At 35.7% G+C, this 20,205-nt stretch overlaps 3 protein-coding genes across 3 annotated transcripts; 2 read left to right on the top strand and 1 right to left on the bottom strand.

Annotated features, from left to right (window-relative positions):
• Positions 1–7,946: 7,946 nt before the first annotated feature.
• Positions 7,947–8,549, top strand: LOC129959307 (uncharacterized). The gene has a single exon (XM_056072124.1). The coding sequence runs from the start codon at positions 7,947–7,949 to the stop codon at positions 8,547–8,549; it is 603 nt and encodes a 200-aa protein (XP_055928099.1).
• Positions 8,550–8,579: 30 nt separating this feature from the next.
• Positions 8,580–11,504, top strand: LOC129959305 (uncharacterized). The gene is made up of 4 exons (XM_056072123.1): positions 8,580–8,997; positions 9,570–9,975; positions 10,192–10,877; positions 11,077–11,504. The coding sequence occupies exons 1-4, from the start codon at positions 8,580–8,582 to the stop codon at positions 11,502–11,504; spliced, it is 1,938 nt and encodes a 645-aa protein (XP_055928098.1).
• A 6,307-nt stretch (positions 11,505–17,811) lies between these two features.
• LOC129959304 (uncharacterized) lies at positions 17,812–20,205 on the bottom strand. Its single transcript, XM_056072122.1, has 2 exons — positions 18,210–20,205; positions 17,812–18,014 (listed from the first exon to the last, which is right to left on the bottom strand). Exons 1-2 carry the CDS (start codon positions 20,203–20,205, stop codon positions 17,812–17,814), a joined length of 2,199 nt encoding a protein of 732 aa, XP_055928097.1.

The following is a 20,205-nucleotide window of genomic DNA, read 5'->3' as shown; positions in this document are numbered from 1 at the left end:
ATATTTATTTTAAATATTCTTTATAGAGTCATTTAATGCGTGTGAAAGATTCAAGGAAACATCAATGGAAATTTTTAGAATGTAATGGTATTATATAATAAACAACATGGTCAATTATATTATCTTATCAACAATTATCAACATCAGACATTATATTATCAACATCAGACAGCAAATAGATTGCAGTTTTCTAGAAACTAAAAAAAAATCGTATTATCCATTCCAAATGCCTCTGCAGCATATTTTTTAAAAAGTTTTATTTTCTCTTTTGCATAAAATATTATAATTTCCAGCGATATTGCATTTTTAAGTTTATTTTTTACATTAAATCAATCAATTAATAAAAAAATTCTATTTTAAGCACATTTTAAATTTCATTCAAGAATAATTTTGTTTAAAATATTACTTTAAAAAAACCAATATCTCAGTAATGTAATATCTCAGTAATATTTAATAATACATATTATTTAAATATTATTGAATGTTGAATCTTATAAATATAATTCTTTTTAAAAATAAATTATTACTCTTAGATAAATTAATATTTTAAAGCTTACTAATAAAATTATTACATTTTTTTTTTTCTTATGTAAGGATTTTTATTAATATTGAGACTTTGATGTTTTCAGTTTGCTCAGAGGAAAGAACATGAAATTCAAACTAGTATATATTGAATAAATTATGTTTACAATTTCAAATTATGAAATATAAAAGGTATAGATACCTTTTTTTAAATCTATGCAACTTATGAATCAGTTATTTCATTTTAATTTGTAGAGATCATTAAAGGAAAACAAACAAAATTACACTTTCATATTTTGTATTTACACATTACAAAAAAATATATATAGATAATATATATATGATAATTATTTGAAAAAATATGATGAAATGGATGTTTCAATGTACTCACTAATTCAAAAAACTATTTATCGACATTTATTTTTCTAGACACTTAGAAAAAATATAAACACAGTATGACAAGAATGTCAATGTAAATGATAAAATCAATTTTATTCAGCAGAAACATTCTAAATACTAAATAACAGTTGTTGTTTGTATCACGAATAAAAACATTATGTTGAACAATATACTTTTAAAGCAGAACATTTATGAATTTATTTTAAATGTCAAAATTACATTGATAAAAATCACATTGAATGAATATCATAAAATAAAACATACAATACAGTAAATTTAATAAACAAGAATAAGGTCATGATATATATATATATATATATATATATATATATATATATATATATATATAGAGAGAGAGAGAGAGAGAGAGAGAAGTTAAATAGGATATAAAGATGAGTTGGAAGAAACACATTTATACATTTACAGAATTTTTTAATTCAAAATTAATAAGTTAAAAAAATAGGAAAAAAAAAAAAAAAAGAGTGAAACATGCATGTAGCAATGAAGTTAGGAATAAAAATTATATAATAAATGCTGATATGGAAATTGATTTTCAATGAAAAGACCTGTATTTATTAAAATAGAAATCACTGAGGTGCACAATGGTATAACATGATATTATGATAACAGTCAATTTCAGTTTAAATACAATAAACTATTGACATTTCATTTTTAACAATAGATAGTTGTTAGATATAAATTCACTTTGAATCCATCACAAATCTGCAAATGTAATTAGAAAACTAGAAATAATTTTTTCTGGAGTCATCCATTTTGCTCTTTTGTTATTAGACATGATTACCCAGCAATAACTGAATAACATGAATTACTAAAAGATAAAGAAAGCTTTAAGGTTTATAATAAAAAAGTAAAACCTCATAATGCATTTTATTATAATGCCAAAAACTAAAAATCAAATGCAAAAATTATTTGATGTTAATTAATGGTTTTTATACTTAACTAATTTATATACTTAATTAAATGACATGTATTTTCAAAACTTAAATATATATACATTTTTCTTATATATAGCATTCAATTTATCAAATTAAGAGCACTTTTAATAAAATACATCAATTATATATATAACAATATTAATTATTTATGTAATATTAATTATATATATAACATATATAACAATTATATTATAACAGTCAATAAGAAAATTCAATTTTCAGTAGTTAGTAAAGATTTCACTTATTAAATAAATCTTTAAGAAATTTATTCACTTCCACCTAAGTGTAGCATTATAGCAGTTGTTATTTTTGCAGCAGGAGTTTGTTTACTTACATTAATTAAATTTAGATAAGATTTTTTAGAAAATGCAATGTAATATTCATGTAAACATTTTAAAACCTTCTAAGCATATTCAAAATTTTTAGAAATTTCATCAAATGAGAATAAAGTAAATTAGAAATGCTCTCACGATTTTGTTTGATTGTTTTTGTTGGCAAATCGCTTACCAAATTCTTTTTTTCGAAGAATTTTTCTAAAAATTTACTGGAGCATTTTCGATTACTGGAATTCCATTTACGATTTAATAAATGGACACACACTGAATGAATTCTTCTAAATGATCGGAGCATATCACCGACTTCGAAGGCTTTAAAAAATCTATACCAAAGGTACCAACCCTAGTCAGGATTGTTGAAAGGAAAATAAGAAAACATTTTATCATGACAGTCACTCTTGTGTTTCGCATTAAAACATCCATCAGCACACCAGTATTTCCTCTTTTAACACATAATAAGAGGAAAGAAAATGACTCAAAAATTTAACTTCAAATGTAAACAAAAAAAAATCCGCTTCATGTTTGGCGGAGAACGTTAATGGCAGACTAATCGACGAAAGCGGTGCGGATGAAACTTAAATGCCATGCACGGATAGCTCATGACATGTGACTTTTACGTCACATGAATTGACCCCATTCAGCGAATAGATCGCAATGTCATCTAAATACTGGGCGGAGAAGCTTTCAGTTTTCTAACACCTGTGACATAAGCTTACTAAAGAAATACGGAGCATTGACCGACCCGAAAGGCATTCTTAATGGAACATAGGCTCCGAAAATTGTTATAAACGCGGCATAAAGTTTTTCCTGTTTACTAAGGGGAATATGCCAGCACCCCTTTGCTAAGTGAATTACCGTAATCAACTTTGCGGAGGACACTCTTTAGGCGAGATCTTCGATATTCGATAAAGGGAAATATTGCGTTTCCGCAACAAAGTTCAATCGTCTATAATCTATACAGGGACGAGGGTCTTTTCGCTGTGCTTCCACTAAGATAATCAGTGACGTGTAATCGGATTGACCAATTTCAATAATTTTTAAAGCCAACATTCTTCTAATTTCCGTTTGGTGCTGAGAGGTGCGATTTCGGCCCAATTCGTTCATTACTAATTAATTATAGGTCGTGTTCTACTGAGTGCGTTTTTTCTGGTTCATCTGAAAAACCTTTTGATAGCGACCCTAACAATTTTCGTAATTCGTAAATTTCTAATGAACTGAGTCTTTCCTCTACAGCGTTTTCCCTAATAATCACCTCAAAATCATACGCATCATTTTTGAAGCTGGCATTATTTTGTCTAAATGTAATGTTTTTAGAATCATTTGTAGACTCATTACAAGGCGAACATTTATTACAGTCATCAAGAATAATTGTACCATTAGCATCTAATTTTATTAGTTAGCACGGTTCATTTTCTTCTACGAATGCAGATATTGTTTCTAATTCTTCATTAATTACAGATTTTGAAGGAGAGTTCTCATTTGAGAGTTTTTCTTACGTAGAAATTTCAACAGAGTGGATTTCTGCTTCAGAAGGTTTTGCGATTAACTTACTAGTAGAAGAGTCAAGCTTCGTTTCCTTGCTTTCATGTGCAATTTTTAACAGTCAAAGATTTTCCAGGCTCGCATGCAGAGGAGCACATATCTATTTCTTCAGATTCAGGTTTATGGTCTTCCTTGTCTTTAGATTTTTCAAAGGTAATAAGATGAGTAGATTTTAAACAGATTGAGAACAAATTTTCCATCAGAAGTTTTATCAGTTAACATGTCCTCAGCATTTACTTGTGGTGAAACCAATCCCTCCACCCGGCTGCTTAACTTTGCGCACGCGCAAGTAATTCAGTCGCTAGAGGAGAGTGGATGTCTGATGGATTTTCTGTTTGAGGAGAGTACACTAAAACGATGTAAGACGCCAGGTGTAAACAAAAGTGTGTGAATTTTAATCGGAATGATTCCTTGGTGTTTTATTTCTAAAGATAGAATTTTAACAACCTTCTGATAACAGCAATTTATATACCATACACTATAGAAGAAGGGTCTCTTGCTTGGCGGTCTGACTTCGTGTAACTACCGCATTACGTCGTTTATTTTTGTTCCTATATCAGAGTCGCGTTTCCGTTGCCTACGAGATAAATTCCACTGTTTAAACTTGAGTCTATGATAGTGACTTTTGTGATAATGCGTCCAAAATCGGAGCTTTGAAACTCTACTCTTGCGAGAAGAAGGTAAGTAAAACTTACGTCTAATGGTTGCTTTACCCAGAATGTATATCCTGTAAAATCCTACTGACAAGATCAATCGTTGCACCAGTATCCCTTAGAATCGACATCTCTACATTATTTACTAAAGCATTACTCATATAAGGAGCAAATAAGACTTTTCATTTTCAGTCATCTCTGCACAATTTACGAACTCAGCTGGTCCACTTTTCCTTCCTTAATGTGCAGGTAGTGGGCAATTAGGTCTTAAATGTGCAGTGGAGTGGCAAATATAACAAGCTGGTACTGTTCTTCGTTCAAAATTTTCCTTCCTTCAATTTTCTATGGCTGTGGACCTTTTCAGAAACTAGGGTTCGGATTTCTCTACTGGTTTATTTTTAATTTTCTTCATCAGCGAAGTCGGTCTATCCCTTTTCTAATGGTTTCCGCTCGGGAATATTAACATTATTCTGTTTGCGGTTATTCCTGACGGATTTATATTAATCTATTTTTCCTGCTGCGACACCCATTCTGTTTCCTCGAGTTCTGCCTTTGAATTAGGGAGCTAAAGTGAATCTAAACATAAAGAAACGTCACGAACTTGCGATCAAACTTTTGCATAAGATTTTTTAGACCGACGGTTTTTACTATTTCGCTTCGGTTCGAAGCTACACTAACTGTTTCCGCGGCACTGGTTATTTTTAATTTCTCTAATTCGTGCACCCGTTATTCTCTAAATATAGCTGTAGCATTTTCTACATTTTCAGCTTTTCTAGCCCTAGCCCTTTCTTCAGCGGCTTCAGCTTCAGCGGTTTCGGGATCCTGATCGATAACTTCCAACTGATTTTTAACAAATTCTTCTTCAAAATTTGGGGAACCCTTAATCTTCCTGTAAAAGTTTATCACTCTCTCAACAGGGGTAATTTCGATTCCTAATTCCTAAGCTAACATAGTCAAATCGACATTCCTAAATTTTGCTGAGAAAGGCATCCCCCACCTACCTTTTTTAAATGAAATAGGAAATTCAACAATTATCTGTGGAACTAAAACTATACTCACAATTTCGAAACAAAAACATACAACTAAAATATCATTAAATTTGAATTTTTTACATTAATTTTCCACATATATTGCATACTTAAAGTTACTTTCTCATTCAAAAATACACGGCACAATTCAAAAAAAAATAAATAAATTACCATCAATTTTTCCCTAATTTTCAAGAAACTCTTCTTCTATTTTAATTTCAATTCAGTTAAACGCAATAAATAATTTCTCAATAAGTTATGTTTAAGCTCAATACTGCTATCAGCGAAACAAAATTACACTTAGCTTCGTGAACTTTTGAACTTAGTACTTCAATCCACACTACAATCAAACAATTCGCAAAGCTCAGTAACGATTAATAAATACACACTTAATCTATAAATCCAAATTTAGATATTAAATTTAATTATACATCAGTGTATATGAATTTCTTAAATTTTTAGAAATAATTTTTCACGATATTTTTTTCTAAAACCTGATAATTGCTTCTCCAAGTAGAAATTTAACAAGCTTGAAGTTTCGTAGATTGCTGGGCATCCTACTGCCTTCCTCGGAGCTGGTTTCTTTGAAAAGAGATGGATGACTTCGGCTGGTCGCTTATGCACGTTCCATCCAACGAAGGCACTTTAAAGGTTTTTCGGAAAAGAAACTTCCAAGTCGGGAAAGTAAGTCCAGTGATCTAATGGCAGATACTGCTCAAATTCCTTATAAAACTTCTTCCAACCTAGATGTTGTAACAGTTTTCTTGGAATAAAAATCTTATGGGTCCGAAACGCAAGTGCAATTTGGTCAATTCACTGTCACGTGTCAGGTACCAAACAAACCGCTTCTGTTCAGTTTCCAACCGTTCTGCCCATTTCGTGATGTCTGACGATAACATTGATGAAACTATTGTTTAGTAAATATTACGCTAGTCGATCAATTATTAAAAACTTCTGTTTTTTAAAAGATATTATTTTCAATTATTTTCTCCAAATTTTCTTAGTTATATAATTTTATTTCTTATATTAAAATTTTAATTAGTATTTTCAATGGAATTGTTTTTGCATAATTAATCAACATCGCTTTTTAATTCGTTTGGTGCTGCTTTATTCTTTCCTTTCCCAAATCCTTTTTTTATCTAAAGGATACATTTTGACAAATGACTATGGCAGTGTTTTTGAATAATTACATATGTTATTTTTTTACATATTATTTAAATATTATTGAATGTTGAATCTTATAAATATAATTCTTTTTAAAAATAAATTATTACTCTTAGATAAATTAATATTTTAAAGCTTACTAATAAAATTATTACATTTTTTTTCTTATGTAATTACTTTTATAAATATTGAGACTTTGATGTTTTCAGTTTGCTCAGAGGAAAGAACATGAAACTCAAATTAGTATATATTGAATAAATTATGTTAACAATTTCAAATTATGAAATATAAAAGGTATAGATACCTTTTTTTAAATCTATGCAACTTATGAATCAATAATTTCATTTTAATTTGTAGAAATCATTAAAGGAAAACAAACAAAATCACGCTTTTATAATTTTTATTTACACATTACAAAAAAATATATAGATAGATAAAATATATGTGATAATTATTTGAAAAAATATGATCAAATGGATGTTTCAATGTAGTTACTAATTCAAAAAACTAAAAAACTATTTACTATTTATCAACATTTATTTTTCTAGACACTTAGAATTAATATAAACACAGTATGACAAGAATGTCAATGTAAATGATGAAATCAAATTTATTCAACAAAAACATCCTAGATACTAAACAACAGTTTTTTTTATCACCTATAAAAACATAATGTTGAGCAATATACTTTTAAAGCAGAACATTTATGAATTTTTTTTTTAAATGCTAAAGTTACATTGATAAAAATTACATTGAATTAATATCATAAAATAAAACAAAAACATACAACATATATATATAGAAAGAGAGAGGGATAAGTTAAATAGGATATAAAGAGCAGTTGAAAGAAACACTTTTATGCTTTTACAGAATTTTATAATTCAAATTGATGTTTTAAAGAAATAGAAAGAAAAAAAAAAAAAAAAAGGTGCAGGTGAAAGGTAGCAATGAAGTTGGGAATATGTGAAGAAGACCGTCCACGTTTAAAAACAAACTGAAGTGAACAGACTGTTCATTTGCCTGCGTGCTCTTGTTTCATCAATGTAAAATATGTTACGTAACTGATTGTATATAAGCATGTACATAGCCGTGTTTTGAGTGTGAATTCATAAAAATATGTTGCGTCTAAATCAAATAAATGTTTTAAAATGCAAGTGACTGTATTTGCTGAAGGATTTTGTCATCTTTTGAGTAATTCACCAAATTAAAGAAGAAATCGGGTAGATTTAGAGGTCCTGATATATCGAAACACTTCTGAAACGAAAGCAGATGTAACATTTGTGGCGTCCGTGATAGGACATTTTAATCTGTTGAGTGATTTATAGAATATTATCTGCATTTGAAATCATGGATGCTCTTAAAAAGAAGCAAAAGTCGCTAAGAACTTCATTTACCAATGCAGTGAGGAATTTGGCGCAACTCTTGGCGATACTTGAAACTGACGCCAAGGATACTGATAAACTTCACGTATTAAATTCACAACTAAAAGATAAATTTTCTCGTTTGGATGAGATTCAAAACGAAATATCCTCATTACTTTTAGAAGAGAACACGGCCGAATACGAAACAGATTTTGAAGCGGCTGAAAATTACCGAGATAGATATCTCGAACTGAAATCGAAAGTGGCGACATTCTTGAATAAAAATTCCAGATGTGTTTCAGAATGTTCTTCAAAAAACAATGCAGCAAAATTGAAACTACCGAAATTTGAATTAAAGAAATTTTCTGGTGATCCGAAAGAATTCCTCACATTTTGGAGTATTTTTTCTAAAATTCATGAATCGGATGAGTTATCTGAAATCGATAAATTCCAGTATTTATATCAAGCGATGGTGCCTGAATCCAAAGCTGCAAGATTGGTTTCCAGTTTTCCAATAACATCTGAAAATTATTCTAAAGCGGTTCAACAGCTGAAAATAAGATTTGGAAGAGAGGATCTTTTAGTATAGATCTATGTGCGAGATCTTCTTTCTCTTGTTATGAAGAAAGCTACTGACGGAAAGAATTCTCCTGATTTAGTGAGCCTCTACGACATGTTGGAAACGAAACTAAGAGCTTTGGAAAGCATGGCACACACGAAAGAAAAATTTGCTGACTTTCTGGAGCCTCTTGTCGAATCATGTCTGCCTGAAAGTGCTCTACGTGCCTGGGAAAGAAGCCGAGTGTCGGAAGATAATGATGATTCTACAAGTCAAAGATTTCTCGAAAAATTAATGTGTTTTGTGCGTCATGAAGTCGAATCGGAGGAGATGACAAGTTTAGCTCGAGAGGGATTTGGTAAAAATAATGGAGTAGTTAAACGAAATAATAACAAAATTATAGTTGCAAATGTCCCGGATGTAGCAACGACAGCCATGTTAGTAAGTACAAATGCTTCTCACGACGGGATACCCAAAGGTAAGCCAAATTGTGTATTTTGTGAGAAGATTGCCTTTTGGCTCAAAAAATTTCTTATGATGAAAAGAAACAAACATTGTTTAAAAAGGGAATTTGTTTTAAATGTTTGAATTACGGCCATATTAGTTGAAAATGCAGAGTTAAACTGAAATGTTTAAAATGTAATAATCAGCATGTAACTTTAATGTGTTCTGATAAAAAAGAAATTAATTCATTTAAAACTAATAAAAGTAAAGAAGTTGCAAATAATCTGTCGAATAATAATTATAAAGATAAAATATATTTGCAAACTATCTGTGTAGAAATTATAGGTCAGAGAAATAAAATTCGAGTTCGGAGACTCTTAGACAGTGCATCTTCCCGTTCATACGTTAGTGATAGAGTTATTAAGTACTTGAAACTAAAACCTCTCAGACGTGAAAAGTTAATTCAGGGCGTATTCGGTGGGAAAGGAATTGCTCCATTAGAGCATGGTATATATGCGATAGGAATTAATGATTTAAATGGCTCATTCAAATTGTGCAGTGAAGTTTTTTCTGAACGTAAGATTTGTGGTTTTGTTCCTAAAATAGAAAATCAGCATATAATAGAGAATTTAAGAATAAATAATATCGAATTATCTGATGCTTTTTGTAGCGAAGATGAAATTGAGCTTTTATTAGGAGCAGATCTCATTGGGAAATTATTAACGGGAAAGTGTGTTCAGTTAAATTTTGGCTTAGCTGCAATTCATTCAAAATTAGGATGGACTGTTGTTGGCAAAGAAACTGGACTCGGTTCCAGTGATGATGAAATAGTTGTAGATTCTTCTGTGCAAACAGTTCTGTCTTTGTATGCGAATGATATTTCCTTAAAAGAATTGTGGGAAATTGATTTTTTAGGTATTCGTGATCCCATTGAAAATGTTTCAAAAAGGAAATTATTTGACGAGCAGTTAAAAGAGTTCCATGAAAAATTAACTATTCTTTCCGATGGCAGGTACGAAGTGGAATTACCATGGAAATTAGATTCTTCAAACTTGCCAGATAATAAAGAATTAGCGTCGAAACGACATGAGAAAACTATAACGAGAGCGCGAAATAATGTTTATCTTTACGAATATCAAAAAATATTCAATGAATGGGAAAATTTAAAAATTATTGAAAGAGTCCCAGAATTAGAATTAAACAAAAAATGCCATTATCTTTCGCATAGACCTGTTATTAAAAACAGTAGCCAAAGCACTAAGATAAGACCAGTTTTCGATGCGTCGGCACGAGAAAAGGGAAAACCGTCTTTAAACCAATGTTTATTTACTGGGCCCAATTTAATCGAATTATTACCTGATATTCTTGATAGATTCAGAATGTTCCCAATAGGTTTAAGTGCAGCCATAGAAAAGGCCTTTCTTCAAATTGGGATTTCTCCACATGATATGGATTATCTTCGTTTTTTCTATCCTAGTAATGAAGGAGAAAATTATAGGCACTCTAAGGTTGTATTCGGAGTTACTTCTAGCTCTTTTGTTTTAAGTGCATCAATTGAACACCTCCTTGATCACGCTCCTCATGACTTTGCTGACGTGGTGCGGAAATTAAGACATTCATTTTATGTGGATAACTGTTTTATAAGTGTGACTAATGTTACTGAAGAAAAACATTTTATTGAAACAGCGCAAAAGGTGATGTCGAGAGCTTGCTTCAATCTCCGAGGATGGGAAAGTAATTTTCCATGTGAATATATGTGCAAATCATCTGGTGTAACTTGTGTTTTAGGTATACGTTGGGATCTTGATAATGATTCTCTAATGCGTAACATTACTTTCAAAACTTTAACTTGTGAAACTAGAGTTACTAAAAGATTAATTTTGTCTCTTGTACAGCAAATATTTGATCCCATTGGTATTTTAATCCCAGCCACTTTACTCCAAATCTCTGTTACAGGAAACTTGGAAAAGTAAAATTTCTTGGGACGAAATACTCCCAAGTTATTTTATTGAAGAGTTTTGTAAATGGTTAACTGATATATCTTTATTGAACAATGTAAAAATTCCGCGTTATATGGTAATTCTAGAAACTTCTGAATTTCATGTTTTTGTAGATGCCAGTAAAAAAGCATATGCAGCCTGTATTTTTGTACGATCTGTTGATTCGGATGGAGTAAAAGTTAATTTGGTACGGGCGAAATCTAGAGTTGCTCCCTTGAAAACTTTGAGCATACCGCGCCTCGAACTGATGGCATGTTGCATTGGGGCAAGGTTGTCGAATTCTGTTCGCAATGCCCCTGACTTACCAGATATGAGAATCACGTTCTGGACTGATTCTTCAGTTGCTCTTTGGTGGATCAAGGAGCAAGGAGATTGGTCAGTTTTTGTTAAGAATAGAATGAAAGAAATCAAACAGTTATCTAGATCTCAGATATGGCGCCATGTGCCAGGAAATATTAGCCCGGCTGATTTATTATCAAGAGGTTGCTCTATTAAATATATGCTGAAGTCTGAATGGTGCAATGGCCCAATTGGCTTTTAATGCCCTCGGAATGCTGGCCATTAGATAATATTTGCTATGAGATTAACGAGATAGAGACAGAAAGTAGAAAAACCAAATTAAGTAGTGTAAATTTGTCAGAAGAGACAACCCCCTGGTATGCCTCTAGGTTTTCTGATTATGATAAAATTCTAAATGTGGTTGCATGGACTTTACGTTTCATAAATAACTGTAAGAAAAATTCTATTTCTAAATCTTCAAAACTTTCTCTGTCAGAAATCGAAAGCGCAGAAACTGTAATGATACGTTTAATCCAAAACCAATATTTTGCTGATAAAAGTTCGATATCGTCAGTTGACATTTTTAAAGATGATGTTGGTATTTTAAGAATTAAGACACATATAACTGAACGTAAAGATGTACCATACTTTTTGAGTCCAATTCTTTTGCCAAGTGATTGTATATTTACTAAGTGTTTGATTGAATCTGTGCACAGAAAAAATTGTCATGCTGAAACTCAGATTATGCTGTCTATTTTAAGAGAAAAATTTTGGATTCTAAAATCACGTAAAACTATTAGAAATGTACTTAATGGTTGTTTGAAATGTAAACGTTATAAAGCAAAACCGTTGGTTACTGAGTTTTGTCCGCTGCCTGAAAATCGAGTTTCCGACACAGTGGCCTTTGAAGTGACGGGAGTCGACTTAGTGGGACCACTTTTCTCGAAGAACAGTTCGAAGGTTTGGATTGTATTGTTCACTTGTGCTGTATACCGAGCTGTTCATCTAAAACTTGTGGCTTCTCTAAGTACCGATTCTTTTTTAATGGCATTCCGTCGATTTATAGCTAGAAGGGGTAGACCAAGAACCGTCTTCTCAGATAATGGCACTAATTTCAGAGATGCAAATAATGAATGATCTGAACTGGATTGGGAAAAAATCACTTGGGAAGCAAACATTCGTAGAATTTTGTGGAAATTTAATCCTCCCACAGCTTCCTGGTGGGGAGGCGTTTAGGAACGGTTGATTGGGGTTCTCAAAGAACTGTTAAGACGCTCTCTCGGAAAATCAATCTTGTCTTTTGACGAACTCGAGAATGTGTTATGTGACTGCGAGTCTGTCATAAATTCGCATCCTCTAACTTATATCTCTGAAAATTCAGATGATTTTATTCCTTTAACTCCTTCTATGTTTTTAATTGAGAATCGAAATTTTAGTACTAATGACATAGACACGGTAGAGACCCAACGTTTAAGAAAAAGGATAAGATATAGAACTAAGTTGCTGAAAGATTTAAGGCTTCGTTTCCGAAAAGAATATTTGAGTTTATTAATTCAAAAACAAAATAAGAAAAAAGACATTCATGAACCCAAGATTGGTGAAGCTGTATTTATAGGAGACGACAGTAAAAAACGATTGAATTGGCCTTTGGCGATAGTGGTAGATGTGTTGCCAGGTCGCGACCGAAAAATTCGTACCGTTAAAGTAAAAACACAGTTTGGAGTTTCTCTGAGACCTGTGCAGCGAATTTTTCCTCTAGAATTAAACATTAATGAAATACATTCTCTCACAAAGAGCGAGAATAAAAGTATTCAAAATGAAACTATATGTAAGGGCGATTTTTCTCACATTTCCTCCACCCCTAAAGCTACCGAATGTAAATTTACACGAACTGGCAGATGTATCAAAGCTCCCAATAAGCTTGATTTATTCAGCCAAACTATGTATGATTTGAGTTGCAGTAATCACTCAAAAAGTGGGGAGGATGTGAAGAAGACCGTCCACTTTTAAAAACAAACTGAAGTGAACGGACTGTTCACGAGTCTGCGTGCTCTTGTTTTATCAATGTAAACCCATTGAAGAAAGACAGACGAATCTCCATAACCGAATGGTCATGGCACTGGTCTCATGATCAAGAGACCTGGGTTCGAATGCCGCTGGAGACGATGCGATTAATAGTATATGTAGATACTTGATTTTATGTTTTCCTTTATTTCATGTTCCAAAAGATACTGGACATTTCTTTAGTTTACCAGACAAGTGTTCTGGACTTTTCTTACTGTCTCCAGAAGAGTATTCTGGAACTTTCTCTGCTTGTATAAAAGCAGATGATTTGTCAGTTACTCTGTTCTGAGTTTAGAGTTCAGTTAATAAATTGGTTTAGCTCTATCTCTTGTGTGTGTCATTGAGTTTTATACTATAGTTCTACGTAACATTCTTTGGTGGAGGAGCCGGGTACGATTCCAATCAGCGTGGAAACGAATTTGCTAAGAAGCGATCGCCTTAAAGGCCTTGAACCAGAATTTGGACTTTATTTCCCACCACCCAGAAAGACAAGAAAAATGCCTGCAGAAAGGAAACTAAACCTGACATCTGCACAGCCACAATGCAGAAATCCATCTGTATTTAAAGGAGACGTGGGACAAGACCCAAGCAAATAGCTGAAGGAATACGACAGAGTATTAAAATTCAACAGATGGGATGACATGACTTGTCTAGCAAATGTGTTCTTTTTCCTGGATGGCACAGCAAAGCAATGGTTCGAAAATAATGAAGAAAAATTGACTTCCTGGGATATTTTCAAATCAATGCTAAAAGAGGCATTTGGAGAAACACAGCACTATGTAAAGAAGGCAGAAGAGGAGCTAAAGAGTAGAGCTCAAAAATCTGGCGAAAGCACGCAGTCGTACATCCAAAGCGTGTTAGGGTTATGCCATCAAGTCAAACCAGATATGTCAGAAGAAGAGAAAGTGTCTCATCTTACGAAAGGTGTCGCCGAAGATGTTTACCAGGCACTACTGACGAAAGAAATAACTACTACAGAGGACTTTATTAAATGGTGTAGAAAGATCGAAGAGATGCAGCAAAAGAGAATCCGGAGTAGGAAATTTGAAAGGCTTCCAAATGTCATACCAATGGCTGCAATTGACGAAAAACTGGATCCGGCATCACTAATACGTCAAATAGTGCGAGAGGAGGTCCAGCGCCTCATATCTCCAGTAGTTGATCCCGAACTCCAAGACCAAGGCATTGAAGCCATTGTTCGAGAGGAAGTAGAAAATGCTTTGGCTCCTTTGTCACAGACAGCACCAGAGTGGACAAAGGTCAAACCAAGATGCCGACCTTCCTATGCTGATGTTGCCAGACGACCTAAGCCCGTAGCACAGCAACCACAGAGTAAGACAGATGTCTGGCGCACTCCTGATAGAAGACCCGTCTGATTACATTGTAGCCGCCCTGGCCATGTAGTTCGATACTGCCGAGATCGCAAAGCTATTTTTGAGGCATATCGGGCTAATAGGAGAGATTTCGGCCGTCAGACGTCGAATGAGGTACGCTATGCTGACGAGTACAGCCGACCAGCAGTCCGAAGTTTGTCGCCCAGCCCATCACGAGGACGATCGCCGACACGCCGCTACAGATCTCCGTCGCCATATAGAAGACCCAGTCAATCTCCTAGCCTGAGAAATGTGGAAAATTAAGTGGTGCGACCTTCCTTGGGGGTGAGGCCGCTAGTGACAAAAATCCTCCGATTGCCGCAAAGATGTCTTGGAACAATATTGAAGTAATCGTCGACAATGAGCCAGTACCTGCCCTTGTGAACTCTGGAGCCTCATTTTCTGTTATCTCGGAGAAGTATCGTCGCCTACTGAAGAAAGTTATGTTTCCAACAACTAACAATGTTCTTTTAAAAATCGCCGATGGAAACTACGTGAGACCATTGGGAAAATGTACGCTTCGTCTCAAAATCAATGGCAGACCTCAGGCTTTTTAATTTATTGTTTTGCTGCAATTCAGTCATGATATCATCCTTAGTTGGGACATTTTGGGCGCTTCTCAAGCAGTTATAGATTGTGGCCGTTCGGAGCTCTTGTTTCAAGACATCCTTCGAGAATCCCAAACTCCAGACTCCAGCCGTTTATTCACGATAGAAGACTATACTGTACCTGCTCGTTCTATCAGAAAGATTACTGTCTTAGGCCATAAGAACCTTCGAGCTATCGACGTAATAGTAAAGGGAAATAGGATGCTCCTCTTGAACAAGGAAGTTGCTATTCCGTCTACTATAGTTACGCTCCTTAATGGAAAAGCCGAACTATGGGTTGCCAACGGACAAGGAGAACCTCAGATCATCCCTAAAGGCATGTGCATCGGGTATGCCGAACCTTTACACGAAGACTGCGTAAATACCATAGATGAGGGATCGCCTTATTCCACGACCACTTCAAATGCAAAGTTGGGTGTCATCGATTATACCACGATGATAGCACCGGATTTGAGGATCGACCAAAAAGAAGAATGTTTCATCTACTCCAGAGGTTTTCAGAAATTCTCGATCAAAAAAGGACGTTCAAGAACGGAAACCAACTCAATGTTAAACACCGAATAAACACAGGCGACCACTTGTCTATTAGTCAGAGAGCTTACAGAATGTCCCCATCTGAACGCCACATTATCAGTGAGGAGGTAACCAAAATATTAGAGAAAAACATCATTCAACCATCAGAAAGTCCATGGTCATCTCCAATCGTCTTGGTCAGGAAAAAAGATGGAAGCTGGCGTTTTTGTGTTGATTATCGCCGACTCAACAAAATTACCAAGAAAGACTTGTATCCATTACCACGTATTGACGACACCTTGGATTGCCTGAAGGGGGCAAAATATTTTTCGTCTATGGATCTCTACTCCGGTTACTGGCAAATAGAAGTCGAGGAAGCCGATCGTGAGAAAACGGCTTTTATTACACCTGAGGGATTATGCGAGTTTAAAGTGATGCCATTTGGCTTATGCAATGCTCCTGCAACTTTTGAAAGGATGATGGATAATCTTCTGCGACATTTAAAATGGACAATGTGCCTTTTCTATTTAGATGACATTGTGGTGTTCTCAGAAACATTCGATGAACATCTTTAGAGGTTGAATACCGTCCTTCAGTGTACACAGAACGCCGGCCTTATCCTTAATCCAAAAAAAATGTCGCTTTGGAGCACAAGAGATAAATATCTTCGGACACCTAGTATCCAGTGATGGCGTACGACCGGACCCAGAAAAAATAAAGGTCGTGAGTGACTTTCCCGTGCTTAGGAATATCCATGACATCAGAATCTTTCTGGGACTTTGCTCATACTATCGCCGATTTATCAAGGACTTTTGCCATAAAGCCGAACCTCTACAGTTGTTACTGAAAGGGGACACAGAATTCTGTTGGGGACCTGAACAAGTGGAAGCTTTTAATACCTTGAAGAAAGATCTTACCTCCGATCCTGTCTTAGGCCTTTATGACGAAACTGCACCAACGGAACTTCACGCCGACGCGAGTGGATACGGAATCGGCGCAGTATTAGTCCAAATCCAAGATGGGAAGGAAAAAGTAATAGCTTATGCCTCGCGCACTCTGACGAAGGCTGATTAAAACTATTCCACAACTGAAAAAGAATGTCTTGCGGCCATATGGGCTATAACTATGTTTCGGCCATATCTCTTTGGAAAGGCTTTCAAGATCGTCACTGACCATCATTCCCTGTGTTGGCTGACAGGATTGAAGGATCCCTCTGGAAGACTTGCTAGATGGGCGCTGCGACTCCAAGAATACGACGCATTAGTGGTGTACAAAAGTGGAAGGAAACGCAAAGATGCTAATAGTCTGTCCAGAAACCCATTAAAAGTCGATGCTTCATGGTATGGGGATTACATAGATGCCACTTTATTCACTAATCTCTCAAAAGGACAGATGAAAGACCGGGTATTGGCAAAAATAATAAGAGACCAACAAAGTACCAAAACAAGTAGGTTGGGAAACTTTGAATTAGTCGAAGGAGTCCTCTACAAGAAGAATTTTGATCCATCCGGAAGGAAATTCCTACCAGTAATCCCGAAGCATTTACGACTCCAGTATTCTAGAATCTCTCCATGACGACCCTACCGCTGGACATCTAGGATTCACCAGGACGTATGGCAGAATAAGAAAGCGATTTCATTGGAAAGGTTTGTACAGAAATGTTCGAAGATATGTGATGCACTTGCGAGAATGTCAAAGGAGAAAATCTATTCCTCAGAAGCCACCAGTTCGTCTCGTGCCTATTCCACCAGCTGCTGCTCTTTTCCTTCGCATCGGAATCGTCCTTCTAGGACGATTTCCAAAATCTGACGACGGCAACAAATGGATTGTAGTATGCACTGATTATTTGACACGGTACGCAGTCACCAGAGCTTTACCGACGGCGGAAGCTACACACCTTAACACCTCTCCATGCCCCTGCGACTATAATCTTAACGATTATTTAAACAGTTGGGTGGACATGGAGAGTGAGTTGGGTGGACATGGAGAGTGAGAGTTGCAGATGGCTAAGCTAATGATGTGGAGGTAATGGTGATTGGGCTGATGATGTGGAGCTGATGTTGGCTGAGTTGTAGTTGGCTGGGTTAAAGATTTTTAGGCTGCAGTGGGTTGCATTGGCGAGCTGAATTCGGTTAGACTGGTGAGGAGCTGACTTGGCTGGGTTAGAGCAGGAATGGTTGGTTTTAGGTTGGGTTGGAGCAGGGATGTCATGGGCTATGCAGGACTGAATGGAGTTGTCTGAGCTTGAGGATGCGCTGCGTTGGTGGTTGGAGTTTCCGGGCCTGGGTGGAAGTCTTGTCGTGCAGGTGGTGAGATGGGTTTTCCGATGTTATAGGAGTGGCGGTCAGTATCTGAACAGCTGTGACTCTTCATGCAGGAATTGAACCATTTTTCTGATCTTGGCCCTACTGAGAGAGTTATCTGCTACCCTGGAGAACCAGGCCTGTTGAAGGTTAGCTGATGGTTTCGTTAGGTGATAAGATGTAGTTAAAATGCATTCTGTTGCGTAGTGGAGTGGTGACCCCACTTCGCCGCAGGTGCAGTAAGGTTTGTCTGCTAAATTGAACCTTTTTAAGTAGGTGGGAAATGGGCCATGGCCTGTGAAGAAGAGAATTTCTTCCCTTCTCCAGGGCGTAAGTTGTTGAGTGGCTTTTGGAAGAAGCTGGTAGATGAGTCTTCCAGTTTCGCCATTGTCCCATTCCGTTTGCCACTTTTCCAACATGGTTCGTTTTAGACTGGACTTTATGAATGAAATTGGGTATAGTTCGGGCTGGATAGGGCTGTCTGAATCAGCAGCTTGTTTGGCAAGTCTATCCGCTTTCTCATTACCTGCATATCCAGCGTGGGCTTTAATCCAGGATATCTTTATGTTTGCATTTGTAGAGAGTATTGCAAAGATTTTCCTGGCACATTTGTTATTGGATTTTGGATTTTTTGCTGCTAAGATGCTGGCCCTATTGTCGACGTAGATGGTAGATGTTGCTGATGTGGACTTCAGGAATTCTGCGGCCTTGTATAGGGCCAGGATCTCAGCTTGAAATACTGTATTGTGGTGGGCCAGTTTTGTTGCCCAAGTTGTTGTAGTTACTCCATTGTTGAAGACACAGTACGCTGCTCCTACTCCCTTGTCCGTCTTCGATCCATCTGTGTAAATTCCATTCGGGTCCGTTCTCAAGCCTCCGTCGTCATGTGAAATCTGGTGATCTTCTAGGTGTACCGAGGGATGAGAAGTCCAGCCTGAAATCTTACAATCTATTTCTAGTTGGCTAATTTGAAGATCGCAGTTGTTGGTCGGGGTTTTGAGCCTATATAACGAGATGCCCTTTGCCTCTCTTTGTAGTTGGAGGTGGAGAGGGGGGATTCCCAAAATTATTTGTAGGGCTGCTGTTGAGGTAGTTCTATAGGCTCCCGATATGGCTAGTAGAAACGGTCGTTGGATGGCTGCAAGTTTCCGTTTCATCCTCTCGGTGGGATCTTGGCACCAGATGGCTGCGCCGTGTACAAGTACTCTTTCTATTACAGTTGAGTAGAGGGTTTTTCTTTGTGCCTGCTTAATTCCCCAGGATTTCCCTGCTATTTTTAGGAGATTTTGGTGGAGGATAGCTGCTCTTGTTGCTTGATATCGAAGGTGTGCGTTCCAATTGAGTTTGTCGTCTATTTGAATTCCTAGGTATTTTATTGATTTTTTTCTTTTGATCGCTGTGCCGTTCCATTTTATTGATGGGCCTCTTACTATTTTACTGAGGAAGATATAATTGGTTTTATTAATGGCTATTTCCAACTTGTTTTTATTTGCCCATTTGGAGAATTTTTCTATTGCTGCGTGTGTTTGGTTCTCAATTTCTTTCCTGGTTGGGGCGTGAGTTATTATAGCAAAGTCGTCAGCAAAAGCCTGGATGGTGGTGTTGCGTGGCCAATCCTGCTGAAGGATTTCATTTGCTACCAGGTTCCAGAGAGCAGGGCCACTGCAGGATCCCTGTGGGCAGCCTTGTTTCTGTTCTCTTTCTGCTGGTCCTTCTGCTGTGCTGAGGACGACTTTTCTATTTTTAAGTATGTCTTTGAAAATTTCTATCAAGTTGGCAGGGCTATTGCTATTATTTAGGTAATCTTCGATTGCAGCATGTTGAATGTTGTCGAACGCACCCTTGATATCAATTGAGAGCAGGAGGACGTGGTTCTTGTTTTGTTTTGCCAGTTTGATTTCCCTCATTAAGTTGTCAATGGCCATGTCCACTGATTTCCCTTCACGGAATTCATATTGTCTATTGCATATATGGTTGTTCTTTTCTAGGTGGTAGGTGAGTCTTTGGGTTAGGAGCTTCTCCAAGACTTTGCCTATTGTTGGGAGGAGTGATATTGGACGGCAAGAGGTTGCTTCATTAATAGACTGTGCAATATCACTCAT

Source organism: Argiope bruennichi, chromosome X1 (genome assembly GCF_947563725.1).
Source record: "Argiope bruennichi chromosome X1, qqArgBrue1.1, whole genome shotgun sequence".
NCBI classification, from domain to species: Eukaryota; Metazoa; Arthropoda; class Arachnida; order Araneae; family Araneidae; genus Argiope; species Argiope bruennichi.
Note: the sequence above shows the minus strand (reverse complement) of the source record. Positions and strands in the feature narration are given on the sequence as shown.